Source organism: Mesocricetus auratus, unplaced genomic scaffold, assembly GCF_017639785.1.
Source record: "Mesocricetus auratus isolate SY011 unplaced genomic scaffold, BCM_Maur_2.0 Super-Scaffold_100014, whole genome shotgun sequence".
Lineage (NCBI taxonomy): Eukaryota > Metazoa > Chordata > Mammalia > Rodentia > Cricetidae > Mesocricetus > Mesocricetus auratus.
Window position 1 is genome coordinate 29,843,554 of NW_024429197.1, and position 21,725 is coordinate 29,865,278.

Below are 21,725 nucleotides of genomic sequence, written 5' to 3' on the forward strand. Positions count from 1 at the left end.
GTAGAAGTAGAAGGATGAAGAATTCAGTTTGAGGCCAGGCTGGGCTACATGGGGCACTATCAAAAAAATACATACATATATATTAAATACATATATATTTAATATACATACATGTATATTAAAAACCAAAACCCAAAAAACTAAGGGCTGGGAATATAACTCTCTGTGCTTATCTAGCATTTGTGAGACCTCAGGGTGGGGTGGGATTCAGAAACTGATGCTGGGGGTAAGCAGATTATAAATTTAAGGCCCCTAATCAGTGACCTTGTCGACAAACCATTCTTTCCTTTGCTCCTTCTACAATGATGCGCACCTGAATATTTTAAGCATTATTATTGTATATGCTGTACATATAGAGAATGAACATGTGTGCCACAGATGTTCTCAGAGCAATTTTATGGAGTCAGTTCTGTCTCTGAAACTTTACATGGATTCTGGGACTTGAACACACGTCACCAGCCAAATGCAGCAAGTACTTGTGCCCCATTAAGCCATCTATCTCACTAGCCTGATGGGGGATGTCCTTCTGTATGCTGCTAATATGTTTCTTTTATTGGACGATGAATAAAACACTAATTGGCCAGTAGCCAAGCTGGAAGTATAGGCGGGGCTACAAGACAAGGAGAATTCTGGGGAGAGGATGCAGAGAGGAGCCATCAGAGAGATGCCAGGCAGCCACCAGGAAGATAGGTCGCTGAGCATTCTTTGGTGAGCCAAGACCATGTGGAAATACTTAGACTAATAGAAATTGGTTAATAATTAAGAGAGAACTAGCCAATAAGAAGCCTGAGCCATCGGCCAGTTTATAATTAATATAAGTCTCTGTGTGTTTATTTGGAACTAAAGGGTGGCGGGACCAGGCAGAACACTAGCCTGTTCTCACTATTAAGGCATTTGAGTTTTAAAAGTATACTCACATGGGTACAAAAGAGTAAATGAACAAAATATTATTCTAAAAATATAGACTCTGATCACTTCTAACAATGTATGATACAGGTGGCTTTCCTTAAAAGATGAAAACCACTTAACTCATTTATCTAAGTTTTGAACAGATATTTACACATTAGCAACTACATGTGCAATCTGTATCAAATACCATGGGGAAGATATTATGAAAAGGCAGAATGATTATCTAACAAAAATAAAAGTGTGATCATCTAACTTTTGGGGCTGAAACGTTACCCAGGAATGACCTAGGGATAAAAAACTGTGCCTATCTCGAAAAAACCAAACCCAAACAAAACAAAACAACAACAACAAAAAAGACAACAACAACAAAAAAAACCCTAACAACATTCTGTGTCCTCTCACAGAGCAGCTACCCATATGCAGGGGGATTGCCTTCATGGATACCTTATTCTGCATTAAAAACAACCCTTTCCTTGGTGTAGTGCTACATACCACACAGACTAAACAAAACAAAATAAAAAAATACAGCTACAATCTGTTCCTAGACTACACAAAGAATTTTAAAATCAGACATTTAGAGCCAGGTGTGATGGTGTACACCTTTAAACCTAGCACTCAAGTGGCAGAGGCAGGTGGATCTTCAAAAGTTCTAAGTTCAAGGCCAGCCTAGTCTACATAACAAGTTCCAGGCCAGCCAAGGCTACTTAGTCAGATCCTACCTCAAATAAAACAAAACAAATTCTATTATAAACTAAAAGAGTTTTGCGCCAGGTAGTGGTGGCGCACGCCTTTAATCCCAGCACTCGGGAGGCAGAGGCAGGCAGATCTTTGTGAGTTCGAGGCCGGGCTGGACAGCCTCCAAAACAATACAGAGAAACCCTGTCTCGTAAAACCAAAAATATATATATATATATCTGAACTAAAAGTTTTAAAAGGCAAACAGTTCTTTTTTTAAACCACTTTTGCCAGCTCCATCCATGCCTTTTTCAAAAAAACAAAACAAAACAAAACAAAAAAAAGTAAAGGATTTACGGAGACTTTAGTTTTCTCTTAAGAAAATTAATTTAAAAACCAGAGTATAGGAAACTGCTATTCAAATGATAATCAATGATTTCCAAAAAACAAAACCAAACCAATGAGATTTTGCCCACACTTTTTCTGAAATGGGGAGCGGGAGGAACATATGGCCAGCTGGAAGAGGTCAGCAGCAAGTTTTTGCTAAGTGCTTGGCTCTTGCTTATGGACCTTTAATACACAACAATGAAAGGCCCACACTATACTTTCTAGAGAGGGAAAAGGCATAAAGTTGAACTAGGAAAGGCCCCAACTCTCATACCAGGGGGTGGCGGGCAGGGTCTTGTTGGAGTTCCAATCTTGGGCGGCAGTGCTGGAGGCACATCCTCACTCTTGGTGGATGTTTCCTCTAACACAGTTTTTGGAATGACCACATTGCTGGCAGAACTTGATACGGCAGGATTAAAAGGATCTTCATCGTTGACCTTTGTTCAAAGAGAAACATTTATACAGTTTGATATACATATGGTCATATTGTTCATGTGAATGATTTAAGTATCAGTAGTGTTATTTCAATTCCCAGAAGTAACATTTTACCCTTTACATTGAAAAACAAATAGGACTAAAACTGATCTGTATGAGTAGGCATTTTCATAGCATTACTTATTAAGAGCAACAGACATTCAAACAAGGTAACTCTAGATTGAAGACTTATTAGTAAATAAACATTAAGCAATACAAAACTTCTTGAGGTCCCAATAGACTGTCTGAGCTGAAAGATAATGCAACAAGAGGAATGGTTGATTCTGTGCTTCTCAGTGTACTTAAATATAGGAGAGACGATAAATGTTAGAGAAAATAGCTTCTAGAAAAACTATAAAGACAATCTAAGAGTCACTTTTTTAAAAAGAAAACTGATCCCATGAAACATTAAGTCTTAATGTGAATCTGAAAACTCTGACTTTCAAATATATGGGGATTATGAAAGATTGGCTTTACTGTAACAAATCAGATTATGATTTATTTAGGCGAATGCTTTACTTGTTTTTTTCTTTCCATTTTGGTTTTTTGAGATGGGTTTTTCCATGTAGCCCTGGAACTTTTCCATGTCCTAAAACTTGCTCTGTAGACCAGGCTTGCCTCTCTGCCTCCTGAGTGCTAGGATTAAGGCATGGGCCACCACCACTGGACTACGCCAGTGTTTTTCAACACCTGCACAACTAACTTTTAGGGATGGAATAACTACATTCAGGGGGTGGAAGTGGTGTCTCTGCAGTGTACCGAAGGATGAACTCATTAGATATGAGCACCATCTTCCACCTAGTTTTGAGAACCACAAATGTCTCTGGATACTGCCAAATGTTCCCTGGGGACAAACAATTTAGCATATCTTCAAATCCGGTCAAAGCCTAAATCAATACTACAGCTATGCTGGACAATAGAGTGGAGAGTTTAAGCACTTTTAACTTGGTACAGACCCTAATAACTTCAAAGGATAAAATCAATCAGTCACTAGACAGGGGATGGGATGAATGCTATGGCCATTGGCCCAGACAGTACACAGGGAAAAAATGTAATTCCACTGCAAAGAAACACTAAACAGACAGACAACTCTATTATGACACTGAGTAGATCTTTCAGAAGAGAAAGTAGCCACCTATACTACTGCCTCCTATGTATAGAAATTGGACTACTCTGCAACCCATCTGTAATACCCATCTGAAATCAGTCCTGCTATGGACTGACTGCAGTCACATCCAGGTTTGTGAGAGTGTTCTAACTGTAAGGAGGACACTCATTTGATGGAACATGACGTATTGTTCTGTCCTATTAATCACGACAGATTACCTTTGACAATGTGCTGAAGTCAGCAAATCCATCTCCAAATGATTCATTTCCAAAAACAGAAGCAAAAGGGTCTGTGGCTAAAAGGAGTAAAGAAAATCAGTGTAAGACACCATATTTCATGTCCTTTTTTTTCTGTTCATAACATTCAGAAAAATAATTCCTAAATTTCTATACAGACCAGGTAGCCACTGGAAATCTAATATGGTATATTCCTTTGTATAAATCAGCAGTAAGTGACCCAAGAGCAAACCTAGGTGCTACTTGAAGGTGAGGACCTAAGTTTAGTTCCCAGCACCCACAGTGGGAGGCTCACAACTGCCTGTAATTCCAGCTCCAGGGGGTCCAATGCTGTCTTCTGGCCTCCATGGGTATCTATACTCACATGCACATACCTACACATAGACAAATAGTTAAAAAAAAAAAACTTAAAGAAAAAGTTCCCCAAATAGTAGCTTCTTATCAAAGAATTCTAAGATGAACTCTCCCTCAACTCTACACCCCAAGCTCAACCTCACATAGTTGATATGGAATGTCCTTTTGTATGGGGTCAATATGAGCTGCTTTTATTGGTTAATGAATAAAGCTGATTTGACCAATAGCCAGGCAGAAAATAGCTGGGTGGGAAATCCAAACAGAGTTACAGGTGAGAAAGAAGGTGGAGTTGGGGAGAGGTCATGTAGCCAATAAAGGGGTGAGATGCCAGAAAATTACTGGTAAGCGATGGCCACGTGGTGATACACAAATTAGTAAAAACGGGTTAATTTAATTGTGAGAGCTACTCAGTAATATGCCTGAGCCACTGGCCAAACAATTAAGTCTCAGAATGATTATATAATAAGCGGCTGTGGGAACTGGCGGGACAGAGAAAAGCTTCCAACTACACATAGTTTTCAAGAGATTCTCTCTCTGGCATCAAAACTAATCTCATCTAAAGTAGAAAAATAATGCTTACAAGTGAAAACAGTACATAGAAACAGGTCCTGGATTGGCTTTTCCTTAATACTTTTCTTCCAGAGTGTGCAGTGTCTACCCACCAGGAGCAAGCACTGAATAGACTCACACACTTAATGTACTTTCATTACTATCATAACGGTTTTCTAACTAATATAAATTATATATGTATAATAAGTATAAATTTACTCACTTTAAAAATTGATTTTGAAAGCCCACAATTCCAAATGCTATTAATTCCCAACACTGGAGTAACTTGTTTATTCCATATCTGCTTTTTATTACTTGCTCTTCCTACTCATACTGGGGGTTAGTATTCAATCTCCTGAAATTCAGTCATGCTGAATCTTACATAAGAGATCTAATTTGTTAAGGTATCTGTATTAATCTCCTCTCTATCATAAAAATACTTGGTCACATCAACCACCTGGAAAAATAGCATATCCTACTATCCACATGACATTAAAGCATTCAAGTTTGAATTTCCAGTGCTCTAAGCAGTCACTAGGTTACTCATGTGTCTATTTTTAATGAAGAGTGGAAACATGACAGTTACTTAGTTGAAAATGTTTTAATATTTCATAAGACCTAGGACTGAATCCTGGTTTACCATCTCATATACTGTGTAACCTTGATCAACTTAGTTTCTGGCACTTAGATTTTCTCTGTATTTTAACAGAACCTCTTATTATTAAAAACAATTTTCATTACTCATTTGAAGTAATTCCCTTTTAACTTAGGCCAAGATCTTTAAGAGTAAATACCAAACAATACTTTATAGGGTTAAGAGAAAGAGGCACTTACAAGAAAGTAAAATATAATGGTGAATATTGGTGTGTGCCTCTAACTTATTTTATGTATTATGAGTGGTTTGCCTGCATGTACTCATGTATATCATATGTGCACCTGGTGTCCCTGGAGGTCAGTAAAGGGCACTGGATTCTCTGGACCTTGAAATAAGGACTGTTGTATAAGTTGCAACATAGGTTCTGGACTTGAATGTGGGTTTTTGCAAGAGCAGCAAATGTTCTTAACTGCTGAGCCATCTCCCCAGCCCTCCCACCCCCACCTCTTTCTCTCTCCCCAAAACAACAACAACAACAAAAGGTTCTTATTTTGTAGTCCAGCTAGTCTGGAATTCACTATGTAGTACATATTCTGTAGCTCAGTCTAGTCATGAACTTATAGAACTCTTACCTCATCCTCCTAAGAACTAGAATTTTAAGGTGTTATCATCGCACCCAGCTAATTTTTAATCATTTTTTTCTTCCTTCTATTTGTGTGCACCTGTGTGTACATGTGCATATGTGTGGTTTGGGCACATGACTGTTTATGGCAATGTCAGGGCAGAACATTGGATGTTCTCCTTTACTGCTCCCTACCTTTAGCCTTAAGACAAGGAGTCTAATCTTACTGAACACGAAGCTTGTCATCTTGAACAGGTTTGTTGGTCAGTAAGCAAGTGAGCTGTCGGGATCTACCTGTCTCTCCTCCCTGATGCTGAGGTTATAGGCAAATGCAGCCATATCTAGCTTTTTATGTAAGTGCTGGGGATTCAAACTCAGACTCGAATGCTTGCACAGTAAGTACTCTTACCCACTAATCCTTATCTTTCCAGTCCAACACTACATTGTATAAAGCAAAAGCTTCTTATTGGTTTTACTGACACTGAACATAGTGCATAGTCTAAAAAAAACCTTTAGGGTAAATGATAAACATGATAAGAAGAGTAAAAAGTGCTACACAAATACTTGTTGCTGTTAGTATTGTGCTATAAATGGAAATAAATACACATCAATTTAAAAGTCATAATAGGGCAAACATGTTTAGAGAAGAAAATCTTAAAGAAAAGGCAACAATTAACACTAATAAAACTGACAAAGTCTTTACCTGAATCACTAGCTGCAACAACAACTGTTCCACCAGGAGCAAATGGGTCATTGTGCTTCCAAATTTCTATCTAAAGAAATGGTACAAATCTATGACTGAGAGGCCACATTTCATAGCTGGAACTTCACTGTAAAACCTAAGAAAAATACTTTACAAAATTTTGGATTAGAAAATACAAACGTCTGGAACAGAGCTTTCCCTTTCCTTATATATGGACTCAATGAATGAAAACACTTTAGGATTGCAAAGTATTTATTTTAAAGTATGAAGTACCTGTATAATTTAACAATACTCAGTAGGCTTCAGGTGTCTCTCACAAGCCATAATCCCAAGCCCTCTTCTGCAGAGGTCACTTTTTGGTAGTACTGGGACTGACCCTAGAGCTCACGTATGCTAACTAAGTGCTCTGCCACTGAGCTATATGTATTCCCCAGCCCTGCAGAGGTGATTAGTATCCTGGCTTTGATGGTATTCATTTTTATAAGTGCATACATGAACTTTAGTGCGAAATGACTTAGACTTACAGAAGAGTTGTATAGACAGTGCGAAGTTCCCATATACAATTCCATGATTTCATGGAATCATGGTCTACCTACTAAAATTAAGGACTTGAGACCAGTAACAAAAACACAAGTTACAGTTACAGGCTTTATTTAGACTTCAACAACTTTTTCACTACTGTCCTCCTTTTACTTCAAATATTACAATTTTTTAACTACTGTTTAATAATAATTCTAGGAGGGAATGGTGCCGAAGGTCTTTAATCCCAGCACATGGGAGGCAGAGGCAGAAGGACCTCTGTGAATCTGAGGCCAGGTTGGTCTACACAGTGAGCTACAGGACAGCCAGGACTAGATAGAGACACTGTATCATAAAACAAAACAAAAATCTAAAACCCCTCCCTTCAGAGGAACACACACATACAACAAGGAGGGGAGGAAGAAGTAATGCCTTATGGATGTAGTTTTTGTTCTATTCTTCATTAAACAGTGCAACCACTCAAACACAAATGAGACAGAGTGTACAGGCAAGAGAAGAACAGTGGTTATGCTGGGCATGGCAGCATTCAGGAGGAAGAAGCAAACAGGTCTCTGTATATTCAAGGTTAGCCTGGTCTACAAACTAAGTTCCAGGTCAGTCAAGGCTGTTACATAGAGAAACCTGTCTCAAACAAAACGTACATGCCTGACTGCCATGGTGGCAGATGCCAGGTTATTCCAGCACCTGGAAGGTACAGGCCAGAAGATCTAGTTTAAAGCCAGCTTCAACTATATAGTAAGTTCAAGGCCAGTCTGGGCTATAGGAAACACTGTCTTATAAAAAAAAACAAACAAGCAAACACACACCACTACCAAGAACAACAACCCCCCCAAAAACAAACAAACAAACAAAACCAGTTATCACAAAATTCTCCTTAGGCTATGTTCAATTTGATAATTAGGAAATTTAGCATGCAAAATAATTTTACTTATTTGCTAATTTATTTTTATTTGTATGTTGTATGTGGACCCACACTGAGTTTGTGGGGCCAAATGTGTAGATGTTAGAGGGTGCCAGGTTCCTTGGAACTGGAGTTACAGGTATTCCCAGTGTTGAGTGCTGGGAATTGAACCCATGTCCTTAAGAAGAACAGTAAGTTGCTCTAACTGCTGAGCCATGTCTTCTGGCACCCAAAAGTAATTTTCATAACTCAGTTTCATATGGTAGAATTTTATAGAAATTAATGTTTTGAAACCCTTTCAAATCACCTAATTATTATTCAAATTCTCTAGTACATCAGTTATTCACTCCTTACCAGACTATATGATTAGTGACTGCATAATGCTACTAAGTGCAGAGATTTTGTCTTATTTAAATTAATTCCATCAGAGAGCAGGAGGCATTCTTGAAGAACTGGAAAAGACTTTTGGGGAGAGATTCTTATCTTCAAGTAAAATAAGTACTATAGGCCAGTAAGTACGCCTTTAAACCAAGCATTAAGGAGGCAGAGGCAGGGGGATCCCTGTGAGTTCAAGGCCAGCCTGGTCTACAGAGAGAGTTCAGGACAGTCACAGCTACACAGAGAAACTCTGTCTCGGAAAGAAAGAAAAAGTACTATTAATCTAACCTCTGTTATCCTCCCTTATATTACATTATTTTTCTTTTCATATTTCTTATCTCACAATGCCCAGGATGGCCGGCCTCAAACTCACTAACAGCTGAGGATGACCTTGAACTCCCAAACCTCTTATCCACCTCCTAAGTTTTGGAATTACAGGCCTGTACCACCACATCTGGCTCACAATTCTTTTAAGGAAGCAATCTTAACCTAAGAGTTACACACAACAAAGTAGCTGCGTGAAATGCCTGCCAATTAATTGTGCTTCTCTAGGTCCAGTTTACTTACAGAAAAGAGACTGCTGCCTCAAAGTCTCCAAATAAAAAAAAACAATCAAAATATTTCATTCTGTTACTCTATTTTGAGTATCCCTAAATATCCAGAGTATAATTTTCAAAAATGTACTTTTATTTTTTGTGCTGCATGTATGTGTACCTACTGTGTGTGTGTGTGTTTGTGCATGTGCGCATGCTGGCCTGGTGCTTGTGGAGGCCACAAGAGGGAGTTACAGACAACTGTGAGCCTTTGGTGGATGTGTGGAGCTGAACTGAAGTTGGCTACCTGCTGAGCCATTTCCTCAGCTCCTATATAAATATATTTTTAAAGCTTTCAAACACAAATACATGGGACATATTAAAGTAACATGATTAAAAAAAATATATGTTTGTTTTTGGTGTTTTGAGACAAGGTTTCTCTGTGTAGCTCTGGTTTTCTCTTTGTAGATTAGGCTGGCCTCAAACTCAAGAGATTTGCCTGCCTCCTCTGCCTCCCCAGTGCTGGGATTAAAGGCGTGTGCCGCCACCACCCAGACATAAATGGCTGGAGAGATGGCTCAGCCATCACAGGCTAGGCTCACAACCAAAAATGTCTACATGTTTATAGCAGAGGTATCAACATCTGCCTTGTAAAGTGAAACTGAAGATGAGAGACAATGACTCTACAGCATAGAGGCTTGGATCATCGACTGTGGCTACTAAACAGGTTGCAGACATGTACTCAAGAAAGCTTGACATTCAATGGGAATTTATACTTTCCAAGATTAACATTCGAGGTATAACTATAAAATAGCATGAATTATTTTATTGCTCTAAAATATTAATGGTTTCCGTTTAAGTACAGACATTTACAAAAAGTTTTACTTAAGACAGGCTTTTGAATTTCCCGTCACTTACATTTAATATCACCAATGGGATAAGGATGGACTTCATTTTTGGACACTGTAAATCATCCTAGTGTCAAGTGGGTGTTCAAAGTATGAAATATTACATTAGACAAAAACCTGGATGGGTGGGAGCCAGACAAATTCCATATGGACCATTAAGAACAATCAAAAGGCAGATTCTACCGCTATATATTCAAGAGATTTCCTTAGGGTACTTGTTTATCCATGGGAACAGGTTTTAACCCTGAACTTACCGATGTATTACTGCTGTTGCTGGAGGCACTGAAAGGGTCAGTACCTGCAGTGGTAAAAGGGTCAGCAGAAGACTGCTTAAAGAAGCAGTCAGATGCAAACGGATCTGAACCTTTAAAAGGATCGCCACCAAAGGGATCTGAAGACAAAAAAAGGAACAAATGTAAAAAGCTAAAAACTTAACATAATTCCCTATTTCCTATAAGCATATCACGACACCTCAATTAAAACACTTTGAAGCATTCCCTGTGAGCCACTGTGACGTAGGGCTGGGTCTGTCCACCATTCAGATTCAAAAAATCAAAACCATTTTCTTTTCTGAGACTGGGTTTCTCTGTGGCTTTGGAGCCTATCCTGGCACTAGCTCTGTAGACCAGGCTGGTCTTGAACTCACAGAGATTCACCTTCCTCTGGCTCCCGAGTGCTGGGATCAAAGGCATGCACTACCACCGCCCGTCCCTTTTGGGTACTGGCCGGAGTCTAAATATGCATCTTCTGGTACTCTTCTAAAGCTCCTGGCCGCACAGGGTAGCTGCTTGTCTGCCACATGGCTGACCTCCATGCCAGCTTAATGTCAACACTGCTTTTCCCTCTCTTCACCATTCCCTTCCTCTAAGCAACAGCTGAGATTTAAAACTGTCCTTTTTGATTAGACTCTGCTTGATTTTCAAAAACTCAAGTCACTTGAACTTCACAGAACCCCAAGTTCCCTTTTTATTTCAGATTCGATTGTACTTTTGAGGAAAGAGCTTTCCAGGTACTAAACTTTTTGGTTAGCATGTAATTTTAAGGGATCTGATCTTAAGTCCTGTTGTCCAATGCTTACAAAAGAAACAACAAAAAAAGTTAAATATATTTCTTTCTTGAGCTCAAGTCTAAAACACCTCGATACACATTTGGGAAGCAAAACTAAATAGGAAACAGGATTTCCTTTGTTCTAGTGAAAAATCTCAAAAAACAATTATTTCAAATTTAGTAATCCTTCAATTCCCCCTATTCACATGAACAGTCTAAAATCGTAGAATAGTAAAATAAAATTATATTCTAGCCCTGCAGTCTTGTAGTAGTGTACGGACTCATACTAGATTTAGCTCTTAGCTAATGTGAAGAAATTAGAATCTATTCCTTCTAAAGTTTCAATATGTGTATGTGTACAAGTGCAGTGCTTACAGAGATCACAGGTACTGGCTTCCCTCAGCTAGAGTTACAGGAAGTTGTAAGCCACCCTCATGGTGTTGGTAACCAAACTCTGGGCCTCTGTAAGAGCAGGACACAGTCCTAACCACTGAGCCATCTTGTCAACCCCATCACCAATGTTACTTTTATCCAACATTTTGATTATTACTTTTTTTAAAAAAGCAAGGCTTGGGCTGGAGGTGTAGTAGAGTACTTGCCTAGCGTGCACAAAGCCCCAGGTTTAATTCCAACACAATACACACACACACACACAAACACACACACACAATTTCTTGAGCAAACTCACAAGGCTTTAATCACTCTCTAAAAATGCCAGACTATTTTAGTATCTTACCTTGGCTTTAGAGCAGATTTAAAAATAAAAAGCAGTTCCTCTCCTAGAACTACCCAAGTTGTATGTTCTCACTTCTAAATACAATATAAGGTTATAATTAAGAAGAATAGAATTAAAGTTAAAAACTAACTACAAAATATACTGACCAATTTTTCCAAAAGGATCATCCTTGAAAGGATCACCTGTAATAAAAGAAGTAAACAAAAATTAAAATACAGCCAGTTACTGGTGGCAAACGCTTTTAATCCAGCACTTGGGAGGCAGAGACAGGTGGATCTCTGTGAGTATGAGGACAGACTGGCCTACAGAGCTAGCTCCCGGACAGACAAGGCTATACAGAGAAACTCTGTTTCCAAAAAGCAAGAAAACAAAACCCATTATGTATTATTGTGAAAAGGGTTACATTTAAAACAAAAAGCAAGCTTCCTTAAGTTAAACAGTAACTTAATAGTTTCAATACTTCTACTTCAAAGTAACTGAAATTATGTTATTCACCTTAGGAAAGATTAAAAATAATAAAAAAGTAAATGATAAACTCAACATACTTCATGAAAAGGCAAATTAGAACTATTATGGTTTGAATAAGAAAATATCCCCATAGTCTCTAGCATTTGGTCACCTGGTTCCCAGTTGGTGATACTGGGGAGGTTTAGGCTAGATGTAGCCTTGTTGGAGATGTGTGCCACAGCAGGCAGGTCTCTGAGAGTTCTATGAAGCTTTCTGCTCATACTCTGGCTGCCATGACAGAGCTAACTCTCTGTAACTGTAAATAAACTCTTTCGTCCATAAGCTGCTTTGGGCATGGTGTTTTATCACAGCAACAGAAGAGTAAATAAAGTAAGAACCAAAGATACTTACCCTTGACTGTAAGAGGTTACAGGGGAAGAGAGACATAAAAGTAAAATTTACCAACAATCTCTACTCCTCATAAGAGTATTGAGTAGATGTTACCCTCAGTACTTCATGAAATAAAGGAACAACTAAGGTAAAACAACGACAAAACACACACACACACACACACACACACACACACACACACACACACACACACACACACACACACTCATAAACTGAAGAAGCCAGAGGCAAACTCTCATACTATGGCCACTTGAATTTTGACAAGACCAAGAGTATCAAGAATACATGTCAAGGAAAGGGTGAAAGGATAGTCTTTTCAACAAATGGTATTTGGGGGCCGAGGATGTAGCTAGATGAGCTGAGTTCTTTCCTGGTAGACATAAGCCCTGAGATCCATCCCCAGAACCCATTACATCTGATGTGATGGTATACATCAAATCCCAGCATTTGGATGTGGAGGCAGAAGGATCAGAAGGACAATCTTGGTTATATAGTGTCTGAGGCAAGCCTAGACTACAGGATTCTGTCTCAAAAACAAAAATGTATTTGGACACAAGATCATACCAGATATAGAATTAACTAAACCAAAGCATTATATGTTCGTTCTCTCTCTCTCTCTCTCTCTCTCTCTCTCTCTCTCTCTCTCTCTCTCTCTCTCTCTCTCTCTCTCTCTCTCTCTCCCCCCTCTCTGCGCATGTGCGTGCATATGAGCACACATATATGCAGGTGCTCACCAAAGCTAGAGGGCCTCAGATTCCTGGAAAGGAGTTACAGGCAATATGAACTGCCTGATGTAGGTGATGGGCACTAAATCCAGGTCCTCTGGGAGAGCAGCAAGTGTTCTTAGTCGCTAAGCCACCCCTCCAGTCCCAAAGCTCTAGATTCAACAGCTAGGACTATAAAATAGTTCTTGGAAGAAAACCAAGAGCATAAACGCTCATGCCTATAATCAACACTCAGGAGGATGATGCAGGAAGAGGACTGCCACTAGTTTAAGGCAGCCTGGGCTACATAATGAGAACCTGTCTCTATAAAAACCTAAACACACATAAAATTAATAAAGTATTTTCAAATCATGTCAGAGAGTTTTACTTGCAACATGTAAAATGCTCTTACAAGTCAACAACAAAGACAAATGGGACTGGAGAGATGGCTTGGCATTTAAGAGAAATTTCTAGCACCAAAATTGGGCACCTTACAATTGCCTGCAACTCCAGCTCCAGAGGGACCCAATGCCTCTGGCCTCTGTACTCATGTTCACATACCCACACATTAATTAGGAAAAAGACCATCTAAGTGCAAAGGAGAAAAAATGAGTGCTGTTCAACATTGACATACATATATTTGCAGCCTGATCTACAAAGAGAGTTCCAGGACAGCTATGTGGCTATGTGGAGAAACCCTATCTTGAAAAACCAAAGGGGAAGGGGGGAGCAAAAAGACATACATGTTTTTATGTGGGGTGTACATTCATTCCTCCTGGATACATATCAGGTCATACAGCAACTCTGTTTAATTATTGGAATAGAAACTGCCAGACCATTTTCCAAAGACAGAAAACCATTTCATATTCACACCAGTAGTGTATGGTGTTTGTAATTTCTACATATCCTAACTGACATTTGTTATCATCCGCCTTTTGATTACAGCCATCCTAGTACGCATGAAGTGGTATCTCATTGGGGATTTGACTAATGTTGAAAATCTTTCTATATGCTTACTGGTAATTTGTATATATATATCTTGGAGAAATAGTTATTTAAATAATTATGCTCATTTTAAAATTAGATTGGGGTTGAGATATGGAAAAGTGCTAAACTGTTCCAAAATTAGACTGTGGTGATGATTATCATGTGAATGTTCTGAATCTATGACTGATTGACTGGTCTGCAGTTCTAAGGATCAAGCCATGTCATTAAGCCTGCTGGACAAGCAGTCAACTACTGAGCCACAACCTCAGCTCTATATATTTTAAGTGCAAAACTTATGTTTATTTTGGTGTCTTATACATTTCAAAAAATTGTTTTGTGCTTATTTTAGAGTCTGTTTATTTAAAGAGTTCAAATATTTGGGCTCATTTCTGCCATGATTATTGGGTAAGTTATTTTGCCTGTGTGCAAAATGTCTTGTTCTTTTGTTTGTATAAACTTTAAGGTGTATAAGTTCTTTGCCTGATGTCTATGCACCATGCGCATGCCTGGTACCAGTGGGTATCAGATCCTCTGCAACTGGAGTTAGGATGGCTGTGAGCTGCCATGTTGGTGCCGGGAACTGAATTCAGGTCCTCTACAAGAACAGCAAGTGTTCTTCATCTCTGAGCCTTCTCTCCAGCCCCTTGTTTGTTTGAACCTAGGTCTCACTATATAGCCCAGGCTGGAACTACCTATGTAGAACAGACTGGCCTCAAATCTACGGGATCCTCCCACCTCTGCTTATCAAGTGCTGGAATTACAAGCATCCACCATATGACACCAAGCTCACTTTCACAAGATAGTTCTAGAAATAAAATTCAAAAGACCTTTGACACAAGGAATATTTAACATAGTTTACATTGTCACAATATATTTAAATTTAGGTAGAGTTATATTTTAATTCATTTTTTTAACTTTATTTTATTTGAGTCAGAGTATCTTTGTGTAGCCCTATCTTGGAACACAACTCTGTAGACCAGGCTGTCTTCAAACTCACAGAGATCCACCTGCCTCTACCTCCCAAATGCTGGGATTAAAGGAGTTCCTCCCATCATGCCTGGCCAGAGTTACGTTTATAAAATTAGAAATATCTTAAGATATGGGAATCAGACACTTAATCCTACTATAGTTTCCACTGTCATTTTAGTTTAGTTTTGTTTTTCAGATAATAGTCTCTCTGTGTAGCCCTGACTACATAAACTAGACTGGCTTTGAACTCAAGAGATTCATCTACCTCTGCCTCTTGAGTACTAGGACTAAAAGTTTGTGTCACCACACTGGGAGCTTCTAAATATCAAAACTACAGTGTTCCCTTTCTCCTTTTTCTTTTTCTCCTTCCTTCCTCCTCTTTTTTTTTTTTTTAAGTTTCCTGAAGCAGTTTTGTTCTGTAGCCCAGGCTAAACTCAAATTTGTAATGTGCTGGGATTACAGCAGTGTGATTCCATGATTGGCCTGCTGTTGACAATTTTGGTAATTATTAGCTAAATAATGTAAGTCATGAGCGTGCAATCTCTATCATCGGACTATAATATATCTTTCTTGTGGAGTCTACACTGAAGAAGAAGCATTCTCTCAGTCAGAAAATTCTACAGTATAATGCAGAGGCTAAATACTAGCAAATAAAAGGATAGAAACCCTATTTTCAGTTATACTCATGGTGTAAAACATATGCTTTCAAAACTGAAGCCTCTACGTTTATATAGTTTGTATATCAGAAAGTGTTATATATTTACAAAAGAAAGATACTTACTGCCAACAAAAGGATCAGACTGGAAAAAATCCAAGTTTGCATCTACAACTGGATCTGTCAGTGAACTTGATTCTACATTAAATGGATCTTCCTAGAAATAATTTTTAATGAAAACAGATAATTTAGTAACCAAACATTTAAAAGAAATACTTCAAATGACCCACATTCAGATCATATACAAACTTTGAAAAATCAGTTAATATTCTTGCAGCTACAAAGAACATTTAAGACAAGTGACAAGAACAATTGAATGTATAATTATCTTCACCTCTTTTGAATGCTTGTCATCATCAAATGTGAGACTAACTTTTTCATTATCAGCTGCAGTCACAACTTCGTTTTCATCAGTCACATCAGAGGGTGCTATTTCAGGACTACTTCTCACCTACCAAAAATACATTATGTGAGTATAAAGGATTAAAAATCTTTTGTCTCAGGCTGGTGAGGTGGCTCAGTGGATAAAGGTACTTGCTGCTAAGCCCAACAACCTGAGTTCAATCTCCAGGACTAATTCCTGCTAGTTTTCTTCTGAATTCCACAAGAACACTGTGGCATGTCAATATCCACCCACCCATAATTGGGTCAGATTATTTTAATAACTTTTTTTTTTTGAGAAAGAGAGACAGGGTCTTATTGTATAGTCTGACCTAGAATTCACTATGTAAACCAGACTAACCTCAAACTCATAAAGGCTCACTCTGTTTCCTGAGTTCTGGGATTTAAAGGTGTGCACCACCACACCTAGCTAAAAAAATTTTTTTAAACTGTATTTATATGCACAGGTGTTTTAAAAATTATTTCGGTATTGGGAATCAAATCCAGGGCCTCTTGCAGGATATGAAAACTATTTGCCACTGTGCTATATGCCTAGTCCCTTAAACACCTTTTTATATCTAATACTAAGTGGTTAGTTCTGAACACATACAAGGAACATTATCGGGACTGAGCAGATGGTATTTACATATTTAGAAATATATAAATAATAATTAGGTAAATAATGCTTGGTGCACAAGCATAAATAACTAACTCAGTTCAGGTTTGGAGCACGCAAGTAAAAGTCAGGCATGGTGGTGTGTAACTGTAGCTCCAATGCTGGGGTGACAGAGTCAGGTAGACACCCCTGAATGGCTAAAACAGCAAGCTCTATTTTCAGTGAGCAGACCCTGTCTCAAAATTAAGGTATAGGGCTGGAGAGATGGCTCGGAGGTTAAGGGCACTGGCTGCTTGCTCTTCCAGAGGTCCTGAGTTCAATTCCCAGCAACCACATAGTGTCTCACAACCACCTGAGCAGAACACTGTAACATAATAAATAAATTAAAAAAAATTAAGGTATAGAGTGGCATCAGAAGACCAAACTTGAACTCTGGTCTCTACACTTACACATATGGATGAGTGCAACCACAGGTAAGCACATTACTAGACACCACCATCCCCAGACATATCAAATTAAAAAAGAACTTTTTTATTGCTTTTTTGAGACAGGGTTTCTCTGTGTCTTTGGAGGCTGTCCTGGAAATAGCTCTTGTAGACCAGGCTGGTTTCGAACTCACGGAGATCCACCTTCCTCTGCCTCCTGAGTGCTGGGATTAAAGGCATGCGCCACCACACCTATTAAAAAGAACTTAACGCCATCCTTGGCTACATATTAAGTTTGAGGCTGGACGAGCTATACAACACCCTATTATTTAAAAAAAATAATTTTATTAGAGTAATTTGAACATTAAAACTCAGAAGAAGCTGGGCGTGGTGGCATACACTTTTAGTCCTAGCACTTGAGAGACAGAGACACGTGGATCCCTGAGCTGGAGGCCAGCCAGGGTTAAATAGAGTCTCAAAAAACAAAATAAAACAAACAAAAGAAAGAAACAAGAAAAATAAAAGTAAAAGCGTTTCAATGGATGGGGCTGAGATGACAGCTCAAGAACATTAGCTGTTCTTCCAAAGGAGTCAAGTTCGATTCCCAACACCCACGTCAGGCAGCTCAAATTGCCTGCTATCTCTAGCTCCAGGGGATCTGACACCCTCTTCTGGCTTTTGTGGGCACCTGAGCATGCAATACATCTTAAAAACTGTCTTTCTTTATATTATACATAATGCTAACGAAACTTTGATCTGGGGCTAGGGATATATCCTATTTGATAAAGTGCTTGCTGCTCAAGCATGAGGACCTGCAGACCCCCAGCACCCATGCAATAAGCCAAGCATGGTGTAATCCCAAGACAGGGGAGGTGTGGACAGACAGATAGCTAGAGCTTGCTGCCCAGGCAGCCTACTCTAATCAGTGAGCCTCAGATCTCAGTGAGACCCCACATCAAAAAAAGGTACACAGCATCTGAAGAATGAATGACCTTTGAAGATGACCTCTGGCCTCTACACAAGTAAGTATATACATACAAACTTTGATCTTCATCAATCGGTGTGTGTGTGAGAAAGAGAGACAGAGAGACAGAGGGGGTGGTTAACTAAGAAGACTATGGAATAAAAACTCACCGATGACTCCTGGTGTATAGGTTCAGATTCTAGATTGTTCTGACCTTCAGCATGTTCATTGAGGTTAGCTGTTTCACTGCTGCTGGTGCTGAGGCTACAATAATCTGTAGCGCCATTTACAAGAGCGCTTTGTGGGCTACTGCACCAATTTGACTGGTCATTATGATTTTCCAAATCTTTCATTTCCATCAGTCTCATTTGCATCTGCCAATACAAAAGTAGAAATACCAAACAATTTAATATTAGAAGCATATGTAACATACAAATAGGTATGTCCTAGACTTACTCAAGGATGAGTTTGCTTTTGATTAGAGGAATCCTCTGGGAATGCAGCATGACTTAAAAATTTCAATAATCTTTCCCAATGACTCCTCCTGTAATTTTAGCATGCACACATTTGTTTTTGTAAGTCTTGTGAAATCTCCAAGAATTCTGTCTCAGTATCTGAGAACTGGCAGTCTTTCAGGGTATAATTAAAAAAAGAAAGACCTAGGATACCAGAGGAAAAAGATAGCTAAGAATCAGAGAGGATGAAGATTCAGTAACAAAGTTGTAGGGGAGCTACAGGAAGTTAAAGACAGGTACGGCAAGCCAATATATTATCTGTTTTTTTTTTTAATTGTTAGTTTTAGTTTTAGTTTTTTGAGACAGAGTTTCTTGTGTAGCCCTGACTGTTCTAGAACTAGCTCTATGGATCAGGTTGGTCTTGACCTCACAAAGATCAGCCTGCCTCTGCCTCCTGAGTGCTGGGATTAAAGGCTAGCGCCACTACTGACCAGCTTCTGGCACTATCAGTAATCAGAAAGAAGAGCCCTAGAAAGTATCTTCTAAAAAAATATTAAGTCAGCCGGGCGTTGGTGGCACACGCCTTTAATCCCAGCACTTGGGAGGCAGAGGCAGGCGGATCTCTGTGAGTTCGAGACCAGCCTGGTCTACAAGAGCTAGTTCCAGGTCAGCCTCCAAAGCCTCAGAAAAACACTGTCTCGAAAGACCAAACACAAACAAACAAACAAACAAAACCAAAAAACAACAAAAAAACCAAAACAACAACAACAACAAAAAACATTAAGTCAAACAAAGTCCATTAAACAAAGTATAAAACTGTTTTGACCTCATCTATTTAAATGGATTCCACAGTGGGGGCACAAAAGGCAGAATTCAATAAAATTTTAAAATATTTATATATAAAATTATAAAAATTTCATGTTATACATTAAGTAATGTATATAAAAGAGAATCAAGAAAACTAAATTATTTCAATGAGCAAAGTAAGTCAGAATCCCAGGAAAAAAACCAATAGGTTCTGTCTTAGTAAGGGTTACCACTGATGATGAACACACCATGACCAGAGGAAAGGGTTTATTTGGTTTACGCTTCCACATCACTGTTCATCATGGAAAGAAGTCAGGCAGGAACTCAAACAGGGCAGGAACCTGGAGGCAGGAGCTGATGCAGAGGCCATGGAGGAGAGCTAATTACTGGCTTGCTCCTCATGGCTTGCTTAGCCTGTTCTCTTATAGAACCCGGGACCACCAGCCCAGGGATGGCACCACCCATAATGGGCTGGGCTGTCCCCCATCAATCACAAAGAAAATGCCTCCTTATAGGCTGGCCTTTAGCCCTTCTCATGGAAACAATTTTTCAATTGAGGCACCCCCTCTTCGATAACTCCAACTTGTGTCACACTGACATGAAACAGACAATATGTACTGAGAATTTATGTATCAGACACTATATTAAAATACCTCATGTTTTGCCTCATTTAATCCTTGTAATATTGTTAAATCTTCAACTATAAAGATGAAAAATCTGATATTCAAAGGTGATTCCCTTAATAAATGGAAGAACTAGCATTTAACCCTGAACAGTTTAACTACAAAGCCCATACTCTGATTCATTATGCAAATGACCATGAGATGAGCAACGGGCCACTGTAAGTATTGAACAGCTAAAGATAATAACTAGGTAGGTAAAGGAGGAGCAGACAAGGGCCCTCCCAGCAGGCTGCTTGCTTCCACTTACTGAACTAATTTCCTGCTGGGATTCCTGGAGGTGCTGCTGAAGGGGCTCCAGGTGAGCCTTTCCGGATTCCACACTTTCTTCCAACTGTGCTGTTTCTTGTTGTAGGCGACTTAGCTCTTCCCTAGCTTTTGACAGCTCTTCCTCGTAAGTGGAGATCTGAGATTCTTGACTAGTTATTTCAGCTTTCAGGGAAGAGATCTGCAAGTGGAGATGAATGAGAGGAGAGGGAATTAAGATGTCTAGCTTAGTGGTTTGGAATATTTGATGTATTCTTTTAGGAGTGGAAGATAATGGGGAAGGGGCTACAGGGAACTTGGAGGCAAAAGTCTTGTGCAATCAAGATCTGGAAAAACAGCACCCCTCTAATTTCTTCTACAAAGAACAGTAATTCCTCATGGATACCCCTCCAACTCCTTTATAAAGCAACTGCTGACAAAACTGCTGCTAACAAGCAGGAGTGTTTTCTTTTAAACCATGAAAGCGACACAAGCGAAGACCCAGTCAGTAAGCAGCCAGGCTCCTCACCAGCTGGGCCTCCTCAGCACACTTCTTCCTGACTTCCTTGAGCTGCTCTTCCAGCTGGGCCTTCTGCTCATCCAGCTCATCAAGGAGCTCCTGCACCTGCTGCTTCTGGGCCTGGAGTTTTTGCAGATTGATACTCTCCCTTTGAACTTCATCTTGAAGATCCTGAAACACAAGAAAACAAAGACATTGATCTCTTTGAGGGCATGAAGAGGTGAATTTTTAAGTCTATTTTAAGGAAAAAAATTTTGTTTTATTAAATATGTTTTATTGGGGAACTAAAGCACTCAATTTTACATGCAGTCTTCCAGTAACTGCTTCCAGATTTGGGTATCTAGTCTGCTTACTCAACTTTGTCCTTGATGTCTGACGGACTTTTCTAGCATGTCAAAATAGAGGTCATACCATCCCCCGAATCTGCGCTAGCCTCTATCTTCTGCACCCCCGAATCTGCGCTAGCCTCTATCATCTTCTGCACCCCCGAATCTGCGCTAGCCTCTATCTTCTGCACCCCCGAATCTGCGCTAGCCTCTATCATCTTCTGCACCCCCGAATCTGCGCTAGCCTCTATCTTCTGCACCCCCGAATCTGCGCTAGCCTCTATCTTCTGCACCCCCGAATCTGCGCTAGCCTCTAACTTCTGCATCCCCGAATCTGCGCTAGCCTCTAACTTCTGCACCCCCGAATCTGCGCTAGCCTCTATCTTCTGCATCCCCGAATCTGCGCTAGCCTCTAAC

General features: G+C 39.4%; 1 protein-coding gene across 5 annotated transcripts in view; it reads right to left on the minus strand.

The window, feature by feature from the left end:
* The window catches only part of Eps15 (epidermal growth factor receptor pathway substrate 15), a 98,782-nt gene that overhangs the window by 7,092 nt on the left and 69,965 nt on the right, over positions 1-21,725 (minus strand). For all 5 annotated transcript variants that reach the window (XM_040756978.1, XM_040756977.1, XM_005072120.4 and 2 more), the window contains exons 14-23: positions 20,992-21,153; positions 20,467-20,664; positions 18,445-18,648; positions 16,223-16,339; positions 15,955-16,045; positions 11,802-11,837; positions 10,127-10,263; positions 6,613-6,682; positions 3,772-3,848; positions 2,246-2,408 (exon numbers count right to left, since the gene is read on the minus strand). In XM_040756978.1, the coding sequence (XP_040612912.1) occupies positions 2,246-2,408; positions 3,772-3,848; positions 6,613-6,682; positions 10,127-10,263; positions 11,802-11,837; positions 15,955-16,045; positions 16,223-16,339; positions 18,445-18,648; positions 20,467-20,664; positions 20,992-21,153 (1,255 nt within the window). The remainder of the gene's footprint in view (positions 1-2,245; positions 2,409-3,771; positions 3,849-6,612; positions 6,683-10,126; positions 10,264-11,801; positions 11,838-15,954; positions 16,046-16,222; positions 16,340-18,444; positions 18,649-20,466; positions 20,665-20,991; positions 21,154-21,725) is intronic.